Raw genomic sequence first — 18,316 nt, 5'->3', positions numbered from 1 at the left:
CCCAGCCTATCACTTGTTCCATGCACAATTTATGGATCAAAAAGCATCATCTTAGGCTAAGAATTTTCGAATTGATGTCGTCTCATCATGATTGAATTGCAGGAATAGGTACCCTATCATGTCATGGAGAGATGATGGAGAAGGAGAAGGAGGGAAGCATGCTCAAAGACACTCTTGCAGTTGAACTTGCAAGCTAATCAATCAGGAGAAAGGAAAAGGAGACTAGTTTGCGACCACTATCCAAGACTTAAGATCATTGAAAACTCCTTATTTGACAATATTGTCTTTGAAAGTTATGAGGGTTTTTACTTTAAGATGTATCAACGAAAGAATATGTCATTGCTTGCATTATTATTTTGTTCGAAGTAACATATTATATTCTTAGGAAATATAAAGTAAAATATGAATAAATTTATTGGGGATTTTTTTCAAATTATTTCTTTAAAATTTTAATTTAAAAGATGAATATATATATATATATATATATATATATATATATATATATATATATATATATATATATATATATATATTGCAAATACAAATGGCTATGAAGATATAATCTTAAATTTATCTGGTATGTTTATAATACTAAAATGTAACTAAGTTAAAAAATGATAAATAAGAATGATATTAGAATAGTAAGTCATTTTTTTTCGCAGGTGATAAAATCTATTATAACTCAATGGCCATCTCTAGTTGCTATTTGAATGGAGGTTGTCTCATCACTATTATTCAAAGAAAACCATGCCATTTGGAATAACCTTTTAGTGAACCATAAGGGGGTAAGCTTTCACTCTTGTGAGATGACTTTGGGTTTTGGGTTGTTAACGTATTTCTTTGTATGGGAGAAAGGCCAACTCTTAGCCAAACATAAAGAATTTTAAGACATACTCGAGGGCCCTAAAATAGTAAAATGTTATATAAATAGAAAAAAAAATTAGAAAAAAAAAATAAATAATATTATATATATATAATTCAATTAATATTATAATATTTTTTATTGAAATTTTAAAATATTTTTTATATCAAAATATATATATATATATAAAGGTATACATACACTTAAATAAAAATGTGTTTCAGCATTCACATTTAATTTCAAAATTTTGATATAATTTATTTTTTAAAACATCAAATAATGAAGCGTTAAATAATTTAATTCAATTTGCATTTTTAAAAATGCATAGGTGTGGATAATTCTTTCGAAATTTTAATATAATTTGTTTTTTAAAACAACAAAGAATGATCAGCGTTAAATTATTGAATTCAGTTTACATCCTTAAAAAGGCATCAGCTACTAAGCATTCTTTCAAAATTTTAATATAATTTATTTTTTAAAACAATAAATAATTACCAAAGAATTAAATAGTTGAATTCAGTTTACATCTTTAAACATGCATATACTTCTAATATCGGACTCTCAACAATGCTCCAATGAAAAGAAGATTCCAATCATTTTTTGAATTAATTAAATAACATATTACAACAAGTGTACCCATCGCTTATTCTAAGTCAAAGTTTGGGAAAAAATTTGACATTTGATGTCAGTTTGGGAAAACGCTTCTCTCACAATCTCAAACAGGCTGGGAACTCTCAGTATCCTCCTGTGCCGCTATCTCTCTGAGAGTCCTCCTCCTCTGCTGCTATTTCTTGTAAAAAGTGCTCAACTTCCAGTGCTGACATACACCCTGCACAGTAAATCGAAATTCAAAATACGTTAGAAAATTACAACTTTGATAAATGGGACATTATCAAAAATCCAGGATGAAATAAAACACAATTGTCTCCACTAAACAGCAGCCGTGCCGAAACCTGACCTGCGGCTATCTTGAAATAAAAAAAGTCCCCTAAAATTAATACAACAGATAGAACACACCAGATCGCATTGCAGACATATACATAGGACATACCTGTACCGGCAACAGTGATGGCTTGGCGCCATTTAGTGTCCTGAACATCTCTGGCGGTGAAAACCCCCCAATACTCGTTTGGGTCGTTCCAGGTTTTGTCTTAATGTAACCGTCTGAGTCCAACTCCAGCTGTCCCTCCAGAAACTTGGTGGCTGGTTCATGCCCAATTGCAAAGAACAACACCGACTCCTCATTGTTCACTGTGTTTCGCAAATTGAGCCCACTGAGAAAGCCTCTCTTGTTCCCAATAGCTTTGAGGACCTCCGTATTCCATATGACCTCGATCTTGGCGTTATCCAGCGCCGTCTTCTGCATAATCTTGCTGGCCCTGAATGCATCCCGTCTGTGAATGATATAAACTTTTCTACATACTTGCTCAAGAAATTCGCCTCCTCCATGGCCGAGTCTCCACCGCCGATGACCGCCGGTTGCGGAAGATGGGGACGGAACTGTCGCAGATAGCGCAGGCAGAAATTCCCTTGTTCCAGAATCCGTCTTCTCCGTCGCCGACACCGGAAAATCGAGGCGCTTGGCCACTGCCGCCGTGGTGATAGCTTTAGGGTTTTCAGGGTTTTGAAATCATTGTCCGCCATTAAAACGCTGTGAAGCCGCCCAACTCGTCGAACAATATCTACTCGTTTTATCGAAATGGTGATTGAGAAGCATTAGCGATAGCATTAAACTCCCTCCCTGCAACATTTCAAAGGTTTCATTGAATGTCTGTGGAGAAGCCGTGGAGCCTGCCGCAGTAGGGGCTATGGAATCGCCGGAAAACAAATCATCATGTACGGGCATGTATGTTAATGGCAAATCTTAACAATGAGTCATTTGCCAATGATTGACTTAGTGACAAAAGATCACGTGAATTTTAAAACCTACGTGACTATGCCCTTCGACTTTCAAATATAAAGAAAAACATTGACGTGTATTCAGTTACAGCTGCTCCACGAGGTGTATTAATGGCCTGCGGTCTTCCGACCGTATAAAAACAGGGCAATTAACCCGATATTTTTTAGAATTGTAGTTAAATGAAATTTACGTGCTTTTTACAGTTTGACAAATTTGCAATTTAATTTAGAAAAATCGTTGGTTTTTATTCTTCGTTTTTTTCTCATTGGCTCTGCCCGCATCATTGATCTTGTGATTTTTTTTATTTTTTTTTTCAGATATCAATTTGTTGGAAAGATAGATAAACTAAAACATAAGATTCATTCAAAACATAGGTGTTGTGGATCTTTTATTAATCACACAAAACTTGATTCTTAGAATGAATCTGGTGAAAAAATATTTAATCTTTTCCAACTAACAACTCGCTAAAATGAGCCCCGGATGCGGGTGCCACCTCGCATGACCAGGTAAGGCCACTTGCCACGGTCGATAGGACACGCGACGGACGGAGGGCTTTAAGGCTCCTCGCCGCCACCTCCCATCGACCAGCAATGCAGCACACCAGCCTTTATGAAGGCGCAGGAACCACAGAGGAGGTTGATGGCCGCATTCAATGCGGGGACAAATCGAAGGAATGAAGGGGTCGTTAAGAATTTCGATTTGGGGGCAGTTGAAACCCAAAGCTATGGTGTTCATGCTCTGCGTTCTGCGAATTCTGGGGTTATTGGGGAATTGGGGGAGGCTGGCCGACTGCTGGTCCTCCCTGGTTCATGCTTGCAGTCATCTGTTTGCTATCGTGAGCCGAATTGGAAGGAAACTCCGTCTGAGGAAGAGGTATCTGGAAGAATGGTGCGGGAGAGAATGCCATGTCGTCGAGGAAGAGGCTCAAGGCGAGCCAGATCCTCTCGCGGGCCTGCAGCTGACCTACACCACCATTGCTGCTGTGTTTACTGTTATCGACGTGTGGGAGCTCCTCAGGGGCAGGCCAGCCAATTTGTGGAAGCTGGAGGGTCCAACAATGGCGAGACAAGCCTACCTGCGTTTGGCTCTGTAATCTTTACACTGCGCAATTCCAGAGAAAATTTGGGCATCAATGCCCATATATCTGTGTTATTCTCCAGGATCCCGGAAGAGAATGAAGAAGGCTTGCCTCGGCCACCTGCAATGGAGAATCCCTTGGATAACGAAGGGGGAATTCCCCTGGTGCAAGAAGGAAGTCTGCCTCAGGCTCTGGCGGAAGAATGTCGGGTTGTGGACAAAGGTAAGAGGCCATTGGGGGAGGCCTCAAGCTCAAGGGATGCTGCACTGCGGGAGCGCGAACCTGAATTGCCGGCCTTCTTGGACGGCTTACCAGAAGGACATGGTTGGGCTTGGATTCGTGAAGCTGAGCCAGAGGACGAGCCGGGGGACGACGCGAACGAGGGCTAAGCCCAGGTGGCTCTCATGCATGATGCCTGGACGCGTGTGGGATCGTGGTCGGTTCTGTTATCTCTCCTGTTGTCTTGTGTCTTTCTAGTTTTTTCTGTTGAATTAAGTTTCTGGGTCTTATGTATCAACTGCTGTCTCTTGGTTTCTCTTCCGTTACGGAATGTAGTTTTTTTGGTTTGGGCCATCACCACATGCCCTGTATCCATCTGACAAACTCTGCCCCTGCGTGGGTTTCACAGAGATGTTTTGAGTCTTTTTGTTGGCGGTTTTTAGGGAGATGTCTAGGTACCTTCTGGTGGTGGGTTTCACAGAGATGTAATGGGTTTTGGGACTATGTCACAGCTGCCATGGCGCCTCTCACGGACATGGGCAGCAAGAAATCTCGTATGTAAAGTTTCCGCTGTAAATATTAATACAAAGTAGGTAATGTTGCTTAGAAAAAAAAAACAACTCGCTAAAATGTGTTAATATACAATCACACATCATAAATTTAATTATAAATTATTTCAACTTGACTCAACACTCAATTAACTCACTCTCTAACTTTAACACACTCCTATAACAAAAATAATTAACTTATAAGGGTCAAATGGAACTATTCAAACTATTAAGGGTCTAATTAACTTATAATTATTTTTAAGGGTCAAATGGAACTATTCAAACTATTAAGGTTCAAATATAACAATGTGTAATTAAATATAACTATTCAAACTTTTAAGGGTCAAATGGATGCATCACCAAAATGCCAATGTTTTTATCGATGAAAGAATGTGAATGTGTGGGCAGAAAGAGCAACTTAGCAACTATTCAAACTTTTAAATGTGATATCAATGTTTTTAGCGATGGAAATGTGAACGCAGTAGCACCGAGTGAATGAGTCGGGAAATAGAACAACTTGTACCTGAAGATAACTATGCAAACTATTAAATGTGATACGGATACAGCGCCGAAATTTACCAATAATTTTACAAGAAAAGGAAATATTTATAAATTTCAAAAGAAGGGTAAATAGCTTTTTTCTCAAAAATAATTATTTGAAATTACTTAAATTATTTAAAAATTAATTATTTGGAAATACTTAATTGTAAAATTTTAATTATTTAAAAATTATCTAATTAAACAAATGAAAATAAGTCCAAAAATAAATATATTTGTTTGGAAACTTGACGTTACTTAATTAGAAAAAAGGAAAATTGTCTTATTTAAAAAACGAAAAGAAATGAAAATAAGTTGTTACACCTTAATTGGAAATTGGAAGGGTAATATACTAATAACTTAATAACGTGGATTTTTCTTTCTATAAGTATCACATGATTACATCCATTAATTTACCATCCATTCTAATAAGTTATTAGCATGTATAGTTCTATAACTATCCCATATTAATATGTATCAATAAGTTAGAATGACAATAAAATGACTTTTTTACACAAGTATGGTTGGAAATAATTATTGACTCTATCCATAGACATTGTTAAGAAATAAGTCATTAGTGAATAGTGATTTAATATAGTCATGTTATGTAATAGAAAGAAATATGAATGACAAAGAATAAAATAAAATATGGTTTAAATGAGATATAGTTTAGAATATAGTATATTTCTAGTTTGTGCCTTTTGAGTAATAGCAAAAAAATTTCGAACTCCAAATATTTTCATCTTTGTACTTTCAAATCTATGTGTAATATAAATCTATGTAATATATCTTTGTAAAAATATTATTAAGTATAACCAATTCACTTACATTAATCTATATAACATATAGATGATGGATATATCCAAAACAAATATTTGCCACTTGCAACTATGTTATTATTTCATGACAGTCTTTTTTTTATGAAGAAGACAAATTCATAATTATAGTATGATATTTTTGCGTTTGGTTTCCCTGACATAATCTTGGTTGATACTCATAATGAATTTTTTTTTTTTTTTGTTCTGATGCTCATTCTTGGAAATAAAATCTTACTCAGTGCAGGACATGATTCATATGAGGCAAGGAAGGAACTCGTGGATGAAACAGAAGTCCCTCTGAATATCCAGTAGTTACCGTTAAGTGGACCTGCGTCTGTACCACAAGATCCCACTTTTTCCAGGGGAGTCAGCCTCTACATAGACACATTCTCTAAACTCCCGCCATAACGCGTTGCAGACAGGCGTACTATCATAGAAGTAATAGTTTCCCAGAATCGGTTTAATAGCCCTCGTGGCCTCCACGACATGGTAATGAGGAATTGTGGAGAACAGATGATGAGTCACATGGGTGTCAGTTAAGTGATGGAATACATGATTCAACATTCTGTAATCCCTGTCAACTGTTGACAGTGCACCCTTAATCCATTCCCACTCGAATCCGTCATAGTGGGGAAGAGCCGGATGCGTGTGCTGCAAGCACGTGACGACCACTAGAAATGCGTTCACAATCAAGAGTGGAATGGCTTATACTTTTATGAGCCAAGAAAATCCATAAGCAGAGGCCAGCAGGTATAGCGTATAAGCCACTCCGACCAAGGCGATGTCACTAACCAGTATTTGAAATCTCTCTCGTTTGCTATAAATTGGGGAATATGGATCAAAGTGGCAGGCAAATCGAGGATACTTCCTTCCCGAAGCGTTGAACATCAGATACAACGGCCACCCCACGGTGAGGTAAATTGCTATCATCAACAACCTTCCCGGCGGGTTAGCTCCTAAACTGAAAGTAAACTTTATCGTATCATTCTTTGTTCGGGGAACAAAAGCTTCATCTCGTTCTAAGCTCCCAGTGTTGCTATGATGTCTTCGATGACTGTACTTCCACGAGAAATATGGTACAAGAAGCCATGAATGTAGTATAAGGCCCACTATATCATCCACCAAAGGGTAGTCACTAAATGCATGATGTCCACATTCATGTGCTATAATCCATATACCAAACAGAACGCACCCCTGAGTTGCCCAGTAACCAAACCAGAGTGCCCATCCAAGCAATCCAGGCGCTGTAAAATAAGAGGTGGTTGTGGAATACAGTAGAAGCGCAACAATAAGAAGATCGTATCCCAGATATAAGAATGATGTGAGCAGTGATCTGTTGAAGCAGTGAGGTGGAATGGCTTTCTTCAATTCTCCCAATGTAAATGGTGGCATTCCACAAGGAGCTCGCTCTCTTATATCTTTCTTGAAAGGAAATGCCATCTTCTCACCAGGTCACTTTTTAACTTACAAGTCTCTGCAAAAGATTATGTCACAGGGTGCAACGTGCTCATAGAGATAGTAGAGTTCACTTCGTACAAATATGGCTGCCTGCAAAGTGCAAATAGAGAATGTAATTCATTAAATTGATATTATATACCCGGAAAATAACGTTGTGGTTAAGATGTTATAAAAAAAAAAAAAAAAAAAAAGCTTTGTTATTAGATGTTGTGTTAATTTCTATTTTAAAGGTATTTTGTAGTTTATTTAGTCTTTCAATTTGTTTGATTGATTCTATTCCAATAAGATTTAGTTAAGTCTTTCAATTTGTTTGATTCTATTCCAATAAGATTTAGTTAAGTTTCAAAATATCCATTTTGTAATGAAGATGTTATTCATATAAATATTGGTATTAGGTATTAAGTTAATTTTTATATTATTCATATAAATATTGGTATTAGATATTAAGTTAATTTCTATATCAGAGATATTTAAAAACACTGTATTCCCTATTTAGTCTTTTAATCTATTTCATCATATTCAAAAATAATTTAATTTGATTTGAAAACATATTTACAGTCTAATATATTTGTCATTTTATTCTCAACCCAGTATTTTAAATTACCGAGTGTGATAGACTTGCACTGCATGTAATTTGCTAGAAATTATTAGAAAGTATGTTTTCTCAAAAAAAACATTAATAGATATGTAACTATTATTTTTGAAAAATCATTGTCGCATTAACCTAGCAATATTAGACTAAGTAGAGATTAGACCAACAATATTATTTGAAATAATTAAGAGATAAACAAAGGCATGTCGAGCCAAAAATCAACGATTAGACTAAGTAGAGATTAGACCAACAATATTATTTGAAATAATTAAGAGATAAACAAAGGCATGCCGAGCCAAAAATCAACGAAACATATCAAGCAAACAAAAGAGATGTCCATAACCATGCCTGCACATAAAATTTCAACTATGAATAGATATTCTCTTGCCATAAAAGAAGTGTTATTTTAGGGTGTTCAAAAAATCATCCTCAGATTCACGATGAGGCGTTTTTATTTTTATTTTTCCCCTAATATAAAATACTGGCTAAACTCAAAAATATAAATATAAATGTGATAAGAAACATTGATTTTACAAAACTAAAACGCTATCTTAATTAATTAGGCCGATAGGCCTTCCTTTGAAAGGGACTTTCGTCGTCCTTTTGTTTGTCAAGCTGACACGTGGCGTCGGGAATATTGCAGGCATAACCTTTGTCAAGCTGACACGTGGCGTCGGGAATATCGCGGGCATAACCGCAGAGTTCTGAAATATCGCGGGCATACTCGTCGTGTGTTCATGGATATTCATGAACATGGTTCTGCGGCTACTTAATTTTTAGTTGGCGTTTGAGAAATTCGTTACGTTTTCTTCGGAAGCGTTCATAAACTCTCCGATGAATAATTCCGATTTTTCGCCCGCCATTGCCATCTTCTGCGAACCTTTCTGATCGCATTCTGTCTCAAATAGCTCCCAATCAGACAGAGCTGCCGCCATGAAGGGAAGGGGACACGCTGTTGCAGGGAGAAACTATGATGAGTAGCAACTCAATGATTTTTCAGGGTGGCTGAGGCATTATGTTAAGAATACCAAACACTGGAATAAGATTAAAAGCTGCCTTAGTTCTTCCAAAATGTGCAGTCGGTTGGATCAGAGGTATCCAGGTGCTCAGTATCTCTTCAATGCACATCTTACGCCTCTGGAGGTAAAGTCAATTCGAAACGTGTATATAGGTTCTGGTTAAATTTCTCACACACACAGACATAACATCTAGGAAATTCAGTGTAGCAGCAGTATCAGAGAGTTGGGGTTTTGTGAAATTGTTTTTGTTTTTGGTGGTAAAAGGGAGCAGTCTCAAAGTTTTTTTGTTTTTCGTTTTTTTTTGGTTATTTAACAATATAATATTATATATTTTGTACTAAACTCTGATTTTGACCTGGTCAAGTTGAGGGCCCAGAATCTCCATTCTTTTTCAGGTGAGGAAATGCATCCTCACTGTGGCTTTGGGCTTTGGGAGGTCTTCATTCACTGATTACAATTTTTTGATCAATTAGTGAATACTGGCTTAGTTAGACTTGTAATAAGTTTCTATTATCACATCCAAGCATGCCTCTGGATGGTAGATGGATTTGGACAGTATAATGATTATTTTTCAGTTCTTCACACTCACAGCTTTTTTCATCTAAACAGATTCATGTCAGGCGTTAGTTTGAACAGAATTTACTAAATTATTGCTGTTTGTGCTGTTGCATAGACCTTCAGAGGTGCTGTGAGAAATTTTCTAGGAGAGTTTCGATCTGTATGCATTATGTTATCAGGGTGGCCTTTCTTGCTTGTAGAAATAGTTACGGTGAGAACAGTTTCTAACCAAAAACAATAAGGATTGTACGATAATTTCAGAGAAACAGTTTTTTCAAGAAACTGATGAAGATTATAGTTGCTCGCCATGTCGGCCAACATCTGTCAAGGGTGGAAGGTTATCATTTCCAAAGTTTCTCCTTGCACTGCAATGTTGTTCTGCATTCCGAGTTGATGTGCAAAACCGTCTTGCACACACATGCGCTCTTCAATTTCAAGTTACACACTGCAAGATGTAATACTTTCAGGATATTGGGGCTAGATCCGGAAAGAATGATTAATCTCAGATACTGGTTTGTGCAAAGCGGTTGTTTATGATGCTGGGTTCTAGGTTTCCGGTATGCCTTGGTGGATTGTTTTGGTCAAGTAATGATCAATATTTTAGCAAATTGTCATTTCCTACTGAAATTTGTGGAGTTAGTGTTTGGTTTCACTTGTTAAGGGTTTGGTTTGTGAAAATTCTATAAATAGTCAAGCATATTGTGGCACCAATTTTGTGAACCTGCATATATTAACCAACCAGAGGTTGACAGTTATTAGTTTGATCCTTGTTGACTTTTTACCATGCATGCAGTGGTCCTTAGCCATCATTGCCATTTAAAGATGTATGCAGTTTTGGAATTGGTTTTTGATTGTTTTGATCATTTGTGAAAACTGCGTTTTATATTACAGAATGACCAAAAATACATCAATATTTTGCTCACCTGCACAGTTTGGACTAGATTGTTCCCCCTGTAAATAACATATTTACCATGTTTTATAAAATGAATGAGTCAGAGCAGAGCAAGCAAACTGGTATCTAAGGTTTTCATAGTCAGGTAGTTGTAGCCATTTATATTGATTGATTGCACAATCCATATTTGGATTATATTCACATTAGTTATGCAGTCTGAAGCTTCTATAAAACCATGACAATAACCCTAAGCTTAACATGATTTGTGCCTAACAGTGCTTCGTGGCTTTTTCTTTTCTGCTTCTTAAACAAGTTATTATCCTGGTAAGAAAGAGGAAAATAAAAGAAATGTTGCCATATAAACTTCACTTAAGAATCTTCGTGTGATCACAAGGGTCAAACAACCTATCAGGGGTTTTCATTTCCAGAGAAAACACAAAATAGCAACGAAATAGACTAAAGGCACAACTGACTTTGGACTTGAAGAAGATGGACAGTTTGGCAGTAGTGAACCTCAACTAATTGCATTCATATTCCTCCCTTCTATGAGTGAACTAAGTATAAGTTTATCAAATCACATATTGTGAATAATAAATTCCCCACTTTTGTAAATGATATGTATCTTTTTACATAATCATCTTATGTCAAAAACGTAAAGAGAAAACAGTTTATATATGTGTGTGCGAAACAATTAACTATTTTGCAACGAAGAGGAAGCACAATCATATTTCATTGCCCCTGATTGTTTATTTTATTGAAATAGAACACCAAGGACATTGTCCATGACATTGATGCCGGAGTTGGCTAGGGCAATCCCTCTTTTGGAAAGATTCCAGGTATTATCATATTCTGATGTTCCGAAAAGAATTTATTTTGCAAAGTAGTCGAAGAATTTTAAACAATAGCAGGGAGAGATTATTTTGTTAGATTCAATGAACAAGGTGATGCATAATATTAAATATTTTTGTTGAATGACCTCAGTATTCTTGTTGATGTTCCAAGCATTTCCTTATTTTGTATCTGTTGAGATTCATTGCAATTTGAATTTAGCAGTTTAGGTGACTTGGATCCCTGGTTTGTGTGTTTTGCTATGTTAGGTTGAAGGGTTCATTAGACCCATGCAAAAGCAAATGCAGTCTGGGAAAACGTGGGTTTTTCTCAAAGAGGTCTGTGGTACCAGAGAGTCGAGAGAAATTCACGTTGGAGGATATGCTTTGCTTTCAAAGAGTAAGGATATGTATCTATTTTCTATGATTTGCAAATCTGCCAAGCCAGATTTGGTTCATGGGACAAGCTTAGGGCGCTATGGCCACTAGAGTTTGAACCTGGGTCTTTAGTGTTGTTAATCACTAGATCACAGTCTGATGGACATAGTTTTTGACCAAAGTAGCAAGATTTGATTGTATTGTTGTTTGTTGAATGGAAATTCGGCAGTCTTACAAAATTTGGTGAATTTTCTATAGTACGAACATGGTATGATCAATGCAGTTTTTTATTGCCCTTGCTAATATACTTCATGTCTTTGATACCCAGATTGACCTATAAACCCCACAAAACCATGAAAACCCTGAAAATATTAGGCAAAAAAACTTTAAAAAGATCTTTAAATATAAAATAAATAGTGAAATTTTCAAGAAACGAATTATTTTTCTTATTTACTCTGTTCCTGAGTTTGAAATTCCTCCAAAATTTGGAACAAAATTCATATTTTTCGTATCTATACTTCCATATTGGGGATTGTATAAGATTTTTTTGTTACATATTTTGTCCGTATTGGGTCGTGTTTGGATTCGAATCTTGCTATGATGCCTTTGACTGATAGAGTTTGTTTTGGAAAAAGATCAGTATTTTATCTTTGGGTGAAATTTTTTTTGTATTTGTTTTAGTTTCTATAATTTCTCATTCTCAATTCTGACCTTGCCAAACCATTTGCAGAGTCGAGTCTAGCTACTTTTCTTCAAGCTATGATCGAGTTGTGCAATTTTTTCTTAATAATGCTTCAAATGGTAATTGGAAATATGCCTACTGAAATTTGTGGAGTTAGTGTTTGGTTTCACTTGTTAAGGGTTTGGTTTGTGAAAATTCTATAAATAGTCAAGCATATTGTGGCACCAATTTTGTGAACCTGCATATATTAACCAACCAGAGGCTGACAGTTATTAGTTTGATCCTTGTTGACTTTTTACCATGCATGCAGTGGTCCTTAGCCATCATTGCCATTTAAAGATGTATGCAGTTTTGGAATTGGTTTTTGATTGTTTTGATCATTTGCGAAAACTGCGTTTTATATTACAGAATGACCAAAAATACATCAATATTTTGCTCACCTGCACAGTTTGGACTAGATTGTTCCCCCTGTAAATAACATATTTACCATGTTTTATAAAATGAATGAGTCAGAGCAGAGCAAGCAAACTGGTATCTAAGGTTTTCATAGTCAGGTAGTTGTAGCCATTTATATTGATTGATTGCACAATCCATATTTGGATTATATTCACATTAGTTATGCAGTCTGAAGCTTCTATAAAACCATGACAATAACCCTAAGCTTAACATGATTTGTGCCTAACAGTGCTTCGTGGCTTTTTCTTTTCTGCTTCTTAAACAAGTTATTATCCTGGTAAGAAAGAGGAAAATAAAAGAAATGTTGCCATATAAACTTCACTTAAGAATCTTCGTGTGATCACAAGGGTCAAGCAACCTATCAGGGGTTTTCATTTCGAGAGAAAACACAAAATAGCAACGAAATAGACTAAAGGCACAACTGACTTTGGACTTGAAGAAGATGGACAGTTTGGCAGTAGTGAACCTCAACTAATTGCATTCATATTCCTCCCTTCTATGAGTGAACTAAGTATAAGTTTATCAAATCACATATTGTGAATAATAAATTCCCCACTTTTGTAAATGATATGTATCTTTTTACATAATCATCTTATGTCAAAAATGTAAAGAGAAAACAGTTTATATATGTGTGTGCGAAACAATTAACTATTTTGCAACGAAGAGGAAGCACAATAATATTTCATTGCCCCTGATTGTTTATTTTATTGAAATAGAACACCAAGGACATTGTCCATGACATTGATGCCGGAGTTGGCTAGGGCAATCCCTCTTTTGGAAAGATTCCAGGTATTATCATATTCTGATGTTCCGAAAAGAATTTATTTTGCAAAGTAGTTGAAGAATTTTAAACAATAGCTGGGAGAGATTATTTTGTTATATTCAATGAACAAGGTGATGCATAATATTAAATATTTTTGTTGAATGACCTCTGTATTTTTGTTGATGTTCCAAGCATTTCCTTATTTTGTATCTGTTGAGATTCATTGCAATTTGAATTTAGCAGTTTAGGTGACTTGGATCCCTGGTTTGTGTGTTTTGCTATGTTAGGTTGAAGGGTTCATTAGATCCATGCAAAAGCAAATGCAGTCTGGGAAAACGTGGGTTTTTCTCAAAGAGGTCTGTGGTACCACAGGGTCGAGAGAAATTCACGTTGGAGGACATGCTCTGCTTTCAAAGAGTAAGGATATGTATCTATTTTCTATGATTTGCAAATCTGCCAAGCCAGATTTGGTTCATGGGACAAGCTTAGGGCGCTATGGCCACTAGAGTTTGAACCTGGGTCTTTAGTGTTGTTAATCACTAGATCACAGTCTGATGGACATAGTTTTCGACCAAAGTAGCAAGATTTGATTGTATTGTCGTTTGTTGAATGGAAATTCGGCAGTCTTACAAAATTTGGTGAATTTTCTATAGTACGAACATGGTATGATCAAAGCAGTTTTTTATTGCCCTTGCTAATATACTTCATGTCTTTGATACCCAGATTGACCTATAAACCCCACAAAACCATGAAAACCCTGAAAATATTAGGCAAAAAAACTTTAAAAAGATCTTTAAATATAAAATAAATAGTGAAATTTTCAAGAAACGAATTATTTTTTTTATTTACTCTGTTCCCGAGTTTGAAATTCCTCCAAAATTTGGAACAAAATTCATATTTTTCGTATCTATACTTCCATATTGGGGATTGTATAAGATTTTTTTGTTACATATTTTGTCCGTATTGGGTCGTGTTTGGATTCGAATCTTGCTATGATGCCTTTGACTGATAGAGTTTGTTTTGGAAAAAGATCAGTATTTTATCTTTGGGTGAAATTTTTTTTGTATTTGTTTTAGTTTCTATAATTTCTCATTCTCAATTCTGACCTTGCCAAACCATTTGCAGAGTCGAGTCTAGCTACTTTTCTTCAAGCTATGATCGAGTTGTGCAATTTTTTCTTAATAATGCTTCAAATGGTAATTGGAAATATGCCTACTGAAATTTGCTTCAAATGGTAATTGGAAATATGCCTACTGAAATTTGTGGAGTTAGTGTTTGGTTTCACTTGTTAAGGGTTTGGTTTGTGAAAATTCTATAAATAGTCAAGCATATTGTGGCACCAATTTTGTGAACCTGCATATATTAACCAACCAGAGGCTGACAGTTATTAGTTTGATCCTTGTTGACTTTTTACCGTGCATGCAGTGGTCCTTAGCCATCATTGCCATTTAAAGATGTATGCAGTTTTGGGATTGGTTTTTGATTGTTTTGATCATTTGCGAAAACTGCGTTTTATATTACAGAATGACCAAAAATACATCAATATTTTTCTCACCTGCACAGTTTGGACTAGATTGTTCCCCCTGTAAATAACATATTTACCATGTTTTATAAAATGAATGAGTCAGAGCAGAGCAAGCAAACTGGTATCTAAGGTTTTCATAGTCAGGTAGTTGTAGCCATTTATATTGATTGATTGCACAATCCATATTTGGATTATATTCACATTAGTTATGCAGTCTGAAGCTTCTATAAAACCATGACAATAACCCTAAGCTTAACATGATTTGTGCCTAACAGTGCTTCGTGGCTTTTTCTTTTCTGCTTCTTAAACAAGTTATTATCCTGGTAAGAAAGAGGAAAATAAAAGAAATGTTACCATATAAACTTCACTTAAGAATCTTCGTGTGATCACAAGGGTCAAGCAACCTATCAGGGGTTTTCATTTCCAGAGAAAACACAAAATAGCAACGAAATAGACTAATAAAGACACAACTGACTTTGGACTTGAAGAAGATGGACAGTTTGGCAGTAGTGAACCTCAACTAATTGCATTCATATTCCTCCCTTCTATGAGTGAACTAAGTATAAGTTTATCAAATCACATATTGTGAATAATAAATTCCCCAGTTTTGTAAATGATATGTATCTTTTTACATAATCATCTTATGTCAAAAATGTAAAGAGAAAACAGTTTATATATGTGTGTGCGAAACAATTAACTATTTTGCAACGAAGAGGAAGCACAATAATATTTCATTGCCCCTGATTGTTTATTTTATTGAAAAAGAACACCAAGGACATTGTCCATGACATTGATGCCGGAGTTGGCTAGGGCAATCAGTATAATATAAGATCCTCATCATTGTGGTCGCAAAAATGTTATTGTTTGAGGGTACGGAGATTACTGATGTTTTTCAGACAGTTGTTGCGTGTTGAAGATTGCCATCTCAACTGAAGATAGTTTTGCCAGCTAGAGGTAGGTTGTATTCGTATAGTTCCTGTGTGTTGTTTGTGATTTTGCATTTAGTTGAAACTTGAAAATGATTCATTTTTATTATTATTTTTGTTGTGCTGTAAACTTGTTTATTTTTGTTGTGTTGCAAACTTGTTGTGCCGAGAGGCGCTTTCCAGCTTAGTATGGTAGAGATGCTTAGGAGGCAGCAGCTCCCTGTCCTGGGGATTTTGTGCTATGTTTTTAGTCCATTTGTGTGCCTCTTTCTATAATCCAATCCAGAGTATGGAATTAGGATTGTAATCTAATACCAGTCTCGATAGATTAAGATTGCGTGATTGCCTTTGAAAGGGACCTTTCGTCGTCCTTCTCATTCTGACGCTGACACCTGGCGAATTGACAATTAGCTTCATCTTCGTTCAGGCTTTATTCTCATCTGACACCTGGCAGAGTGGGCATTTTTTCCCGTATTCGTTCAGGAAACGACTTAGCGGGTTTTTACGACACCATCACCTGCATATCAGCCTCAGGGGCGGAGGTATTCATGGATGCCGCCTCACTGACTGAGCCTACATCACGAACAAGCCGAAACCTCGAAGTTCTGGACTGGTGAGCCCTATCGCCCCTCGCAAGACAGAGAATCATACTAAGGGGGCATTCGGTGGGACATTTTCTTCTGCTAAGAATGGGCGCGCAGGGGTTGCACCTCGAACTGCTCTCGGTGATATTACGAATGGGGTCGAGTCCTGTAAGGCTCCAGCCTCTTACCATGTCCAATAATCTCAAGATTACAAATGATAAGAAACCATCATTACAGCCACCATAATAAAGAAATAAACTACACCTTGAGTCACAGGAAACAATATTTTGCAAAGAGAATAACATAAAAATGCGCCCTGAACAATTATTCAGAAAACTGAGGAACTGTGTAAGTAACTGTAATTCTTATCCTTAAACTTTCATCTTTTTCTGTTATAAATGTGATGGTGGTTAAATGAATGTATAAGATTTTTAATATTTATGGCCTTTTCTTATAAATTTTGGTTAACAATTGTTGTACAGGAAAGCACGGTGGCGCTAATGGAGATGAGGAAGAAGAGCCACAACATTGGAAAGAAGATCCTTGTGGCAATTGAGATTAGCAGCAATGCCCTCCCTTGCGAAAAAACCTGAGGATTTCTCATTAGGTCCTTCTCTAGATATATTCAATATTTGTCATGCTTGTATTAGTAAGTTGGCCTCATGAGAGGTGCATAACACAAAAATGTGTACATTAGAAAAATTTCATTCAACTTGGAATATTGTTTGAAGTTCATTTTATAAGGATGAGGCATTGCTCACTACCAAAGAGTCTGAATTTGCATGATTGAAAAGCGTTGCTTGGATGATGCTACATGCACATGTTTACGAAAGAAAACTAGGTCTATGTGTTGCTTGTCTGTCAAACACGGATGTTTAGATCTAATATAACTGCCACCATTCATAATTTGACATATGACTTGCCTGCATGGTCTGTCAGCATATATCCCATTGCAAGAATGTGGCATTCAATACTACAAAGGTGAGTTGGTTTTCCTTGGTTGCATGAAGGTTAATTGAATTGGCATTGAACTGTTACCCATCTGGCAGTGTTCCTACTCATCATTTTGTGTATTGCATAATCATCTATCATTTCTAAAAAGTTCTACTTTTGTCTGGGATAATTTTATTGGGCTATGAAGGTGGTTATTATTAGGGGTCTCGTGTTTGTCTAGTGGTAGAGAAAATTAGGACACCAAACAAAAGTTATCAAGCAACCACAAATATGGTGTTAATATTTAGAAAAAGCGTAGTTATCACACGAAGCAACAGTGTGTGCTTTTCTTAAATATTTGCAACCAAGTGATTAAGAAAGTTGAGGTAAACTCTCTTGCTGATTCATCATTGTATCACCTTTTATTGAGTACTTGCCACACTCCCTTTCCTGGTTTTTTTGTTTGTCCAATGTATGTTGGTTGATTATTGTTCTGCTAATACTGTTGTCAAACTAGGAGTGTATCAGTAGTGAGTTTGTACATTTCCCTGTTCTTTCTGATGGTCATAACATAAATTACAGAGAACACATGAAATACTGTGATACTCTTGAGTAAACAATGAATGGGAATCAGTCCTGTAGTGTGCTTTCTTAAGTATTCATTGTGTATACACTATATAGTCAACTAATTTAATGTATATATGAAGTAATGTTCCATTAACTTATTAAGTTATTTGTGAAGGGTGGTTGTTACTCTGTTC

The 18,316-nt window shown here is 36.0% G+C and overlaps 2 protein-coding genes and 2 pseudogenes across 5 annotated transcripts; 2 read left to right on the top strand and 2 right to left on the bottom strand.

The window, feature by feature from the left end:
- Positions 1-1,568: 1,568 nt before the first annotated feature.
- On the bottom strand, positions 1,569-2,708 carry LOC149220140 (thioredoxin reductase 2 pseudogene; annotated as a pseudogene). Its single transcript, XR_016249610.1, has 3 exons — positions 2,549-2,708; positions 1,914-2,467; positions 1,569-1,691 (listed from the first exon to the last, which is right to left on the bottom strand). The product of XR_016249610.1 is annotated as a thioredoxin reductase 2 pseudogene (transcript).
- Positions 2,709-6,280: 3,572 nt separating this feature from the next.
- LOC149220139 (delta(12)-acyl-lipid-desaturase-like) lies at positions 6,281-7,460 on the bottom strand (annotated as a pseudogene).
- A 1,211-nt stretch (positions 7,461-8,671) lies between these two features.
- Positions 8,672-11,851, top strand: LOC149220138 (uncharacterized). 3 transcript variants are annotated; one of them, XM_089382737.1, is made up of 3 exons: positions 8,672-9,155; positions 11,245-11,317; positions 11,579-11,851. In XM_089382737.1, exons 1-3 carry the CDS (start codon positions 9,028-9,030, stop codon positions 11,795-11,797), a joined length of 420 nt encoding a protein of 139 aa, XP_089238863.1. In that variant the 5' UTR covers positions 8,672-9,027; the 3' UTR covers positions 11,798-11,851. The 3 variants fall into 3 exon arrangements, 2 of the variants coding, with proteins under 2 accessions (XP_089238863.1, XP_089238864.1); XM_089382738.1 differs by lacking the exons at positions 11,245-11,317; positions 11,579-11,851 and adding exons at positions 9,396-9,426; positions 9,705-10,045; XR_016248736.1 differs by lacking the exons at positions 11,245-11,317; positions 11,579-11,851 and adding an exon at positions 9,705-11,238.
- A 1,627-nt stretch (positions 11,852-13,478) lies between these two features.
- On the top strand, positions 13,479-14,339 carry LOC149220137 (kinesin-like protein KIN-14E). The gene is made up of 2 exons (XM_089382736.1): positions 13,479-13,613; positions 13,875-14,339. Exons 1-2 carry the CDS (start codon positions 13,560-13,562, stop codon positions 14,091-14,093), a joined length of 273 nt encoding a protein of 90 aa, XP_089238862.1. The 5' UTR covers positions 13,479-13,559; the 3' UTR covers positions 14,094-14,339.
- The last annotated feature ends 3,977 nt before the right edge of the window (positions 14,340-18,316 follow it).

This window comes from Pinus tabuliformis, chromosome Q (assembly GCF_031772625.1).
Source record: "Pinus tabuliformis cultivar Carrire ecotype Pingquan chromosome Q, CPIR1, whole genome shotgun sequence".
NCBI lineage: Eukaryota > Viridiplantae > Streptophyta > Pinopsida > Pinales > Pinaceae > Pinus > Pinus tabuliformis.
The sequence above is the reverse complement of the archived record's forward strand: the minus strand, read 5'-3'. Positions and strand labels throughout refer to the sequence as shown.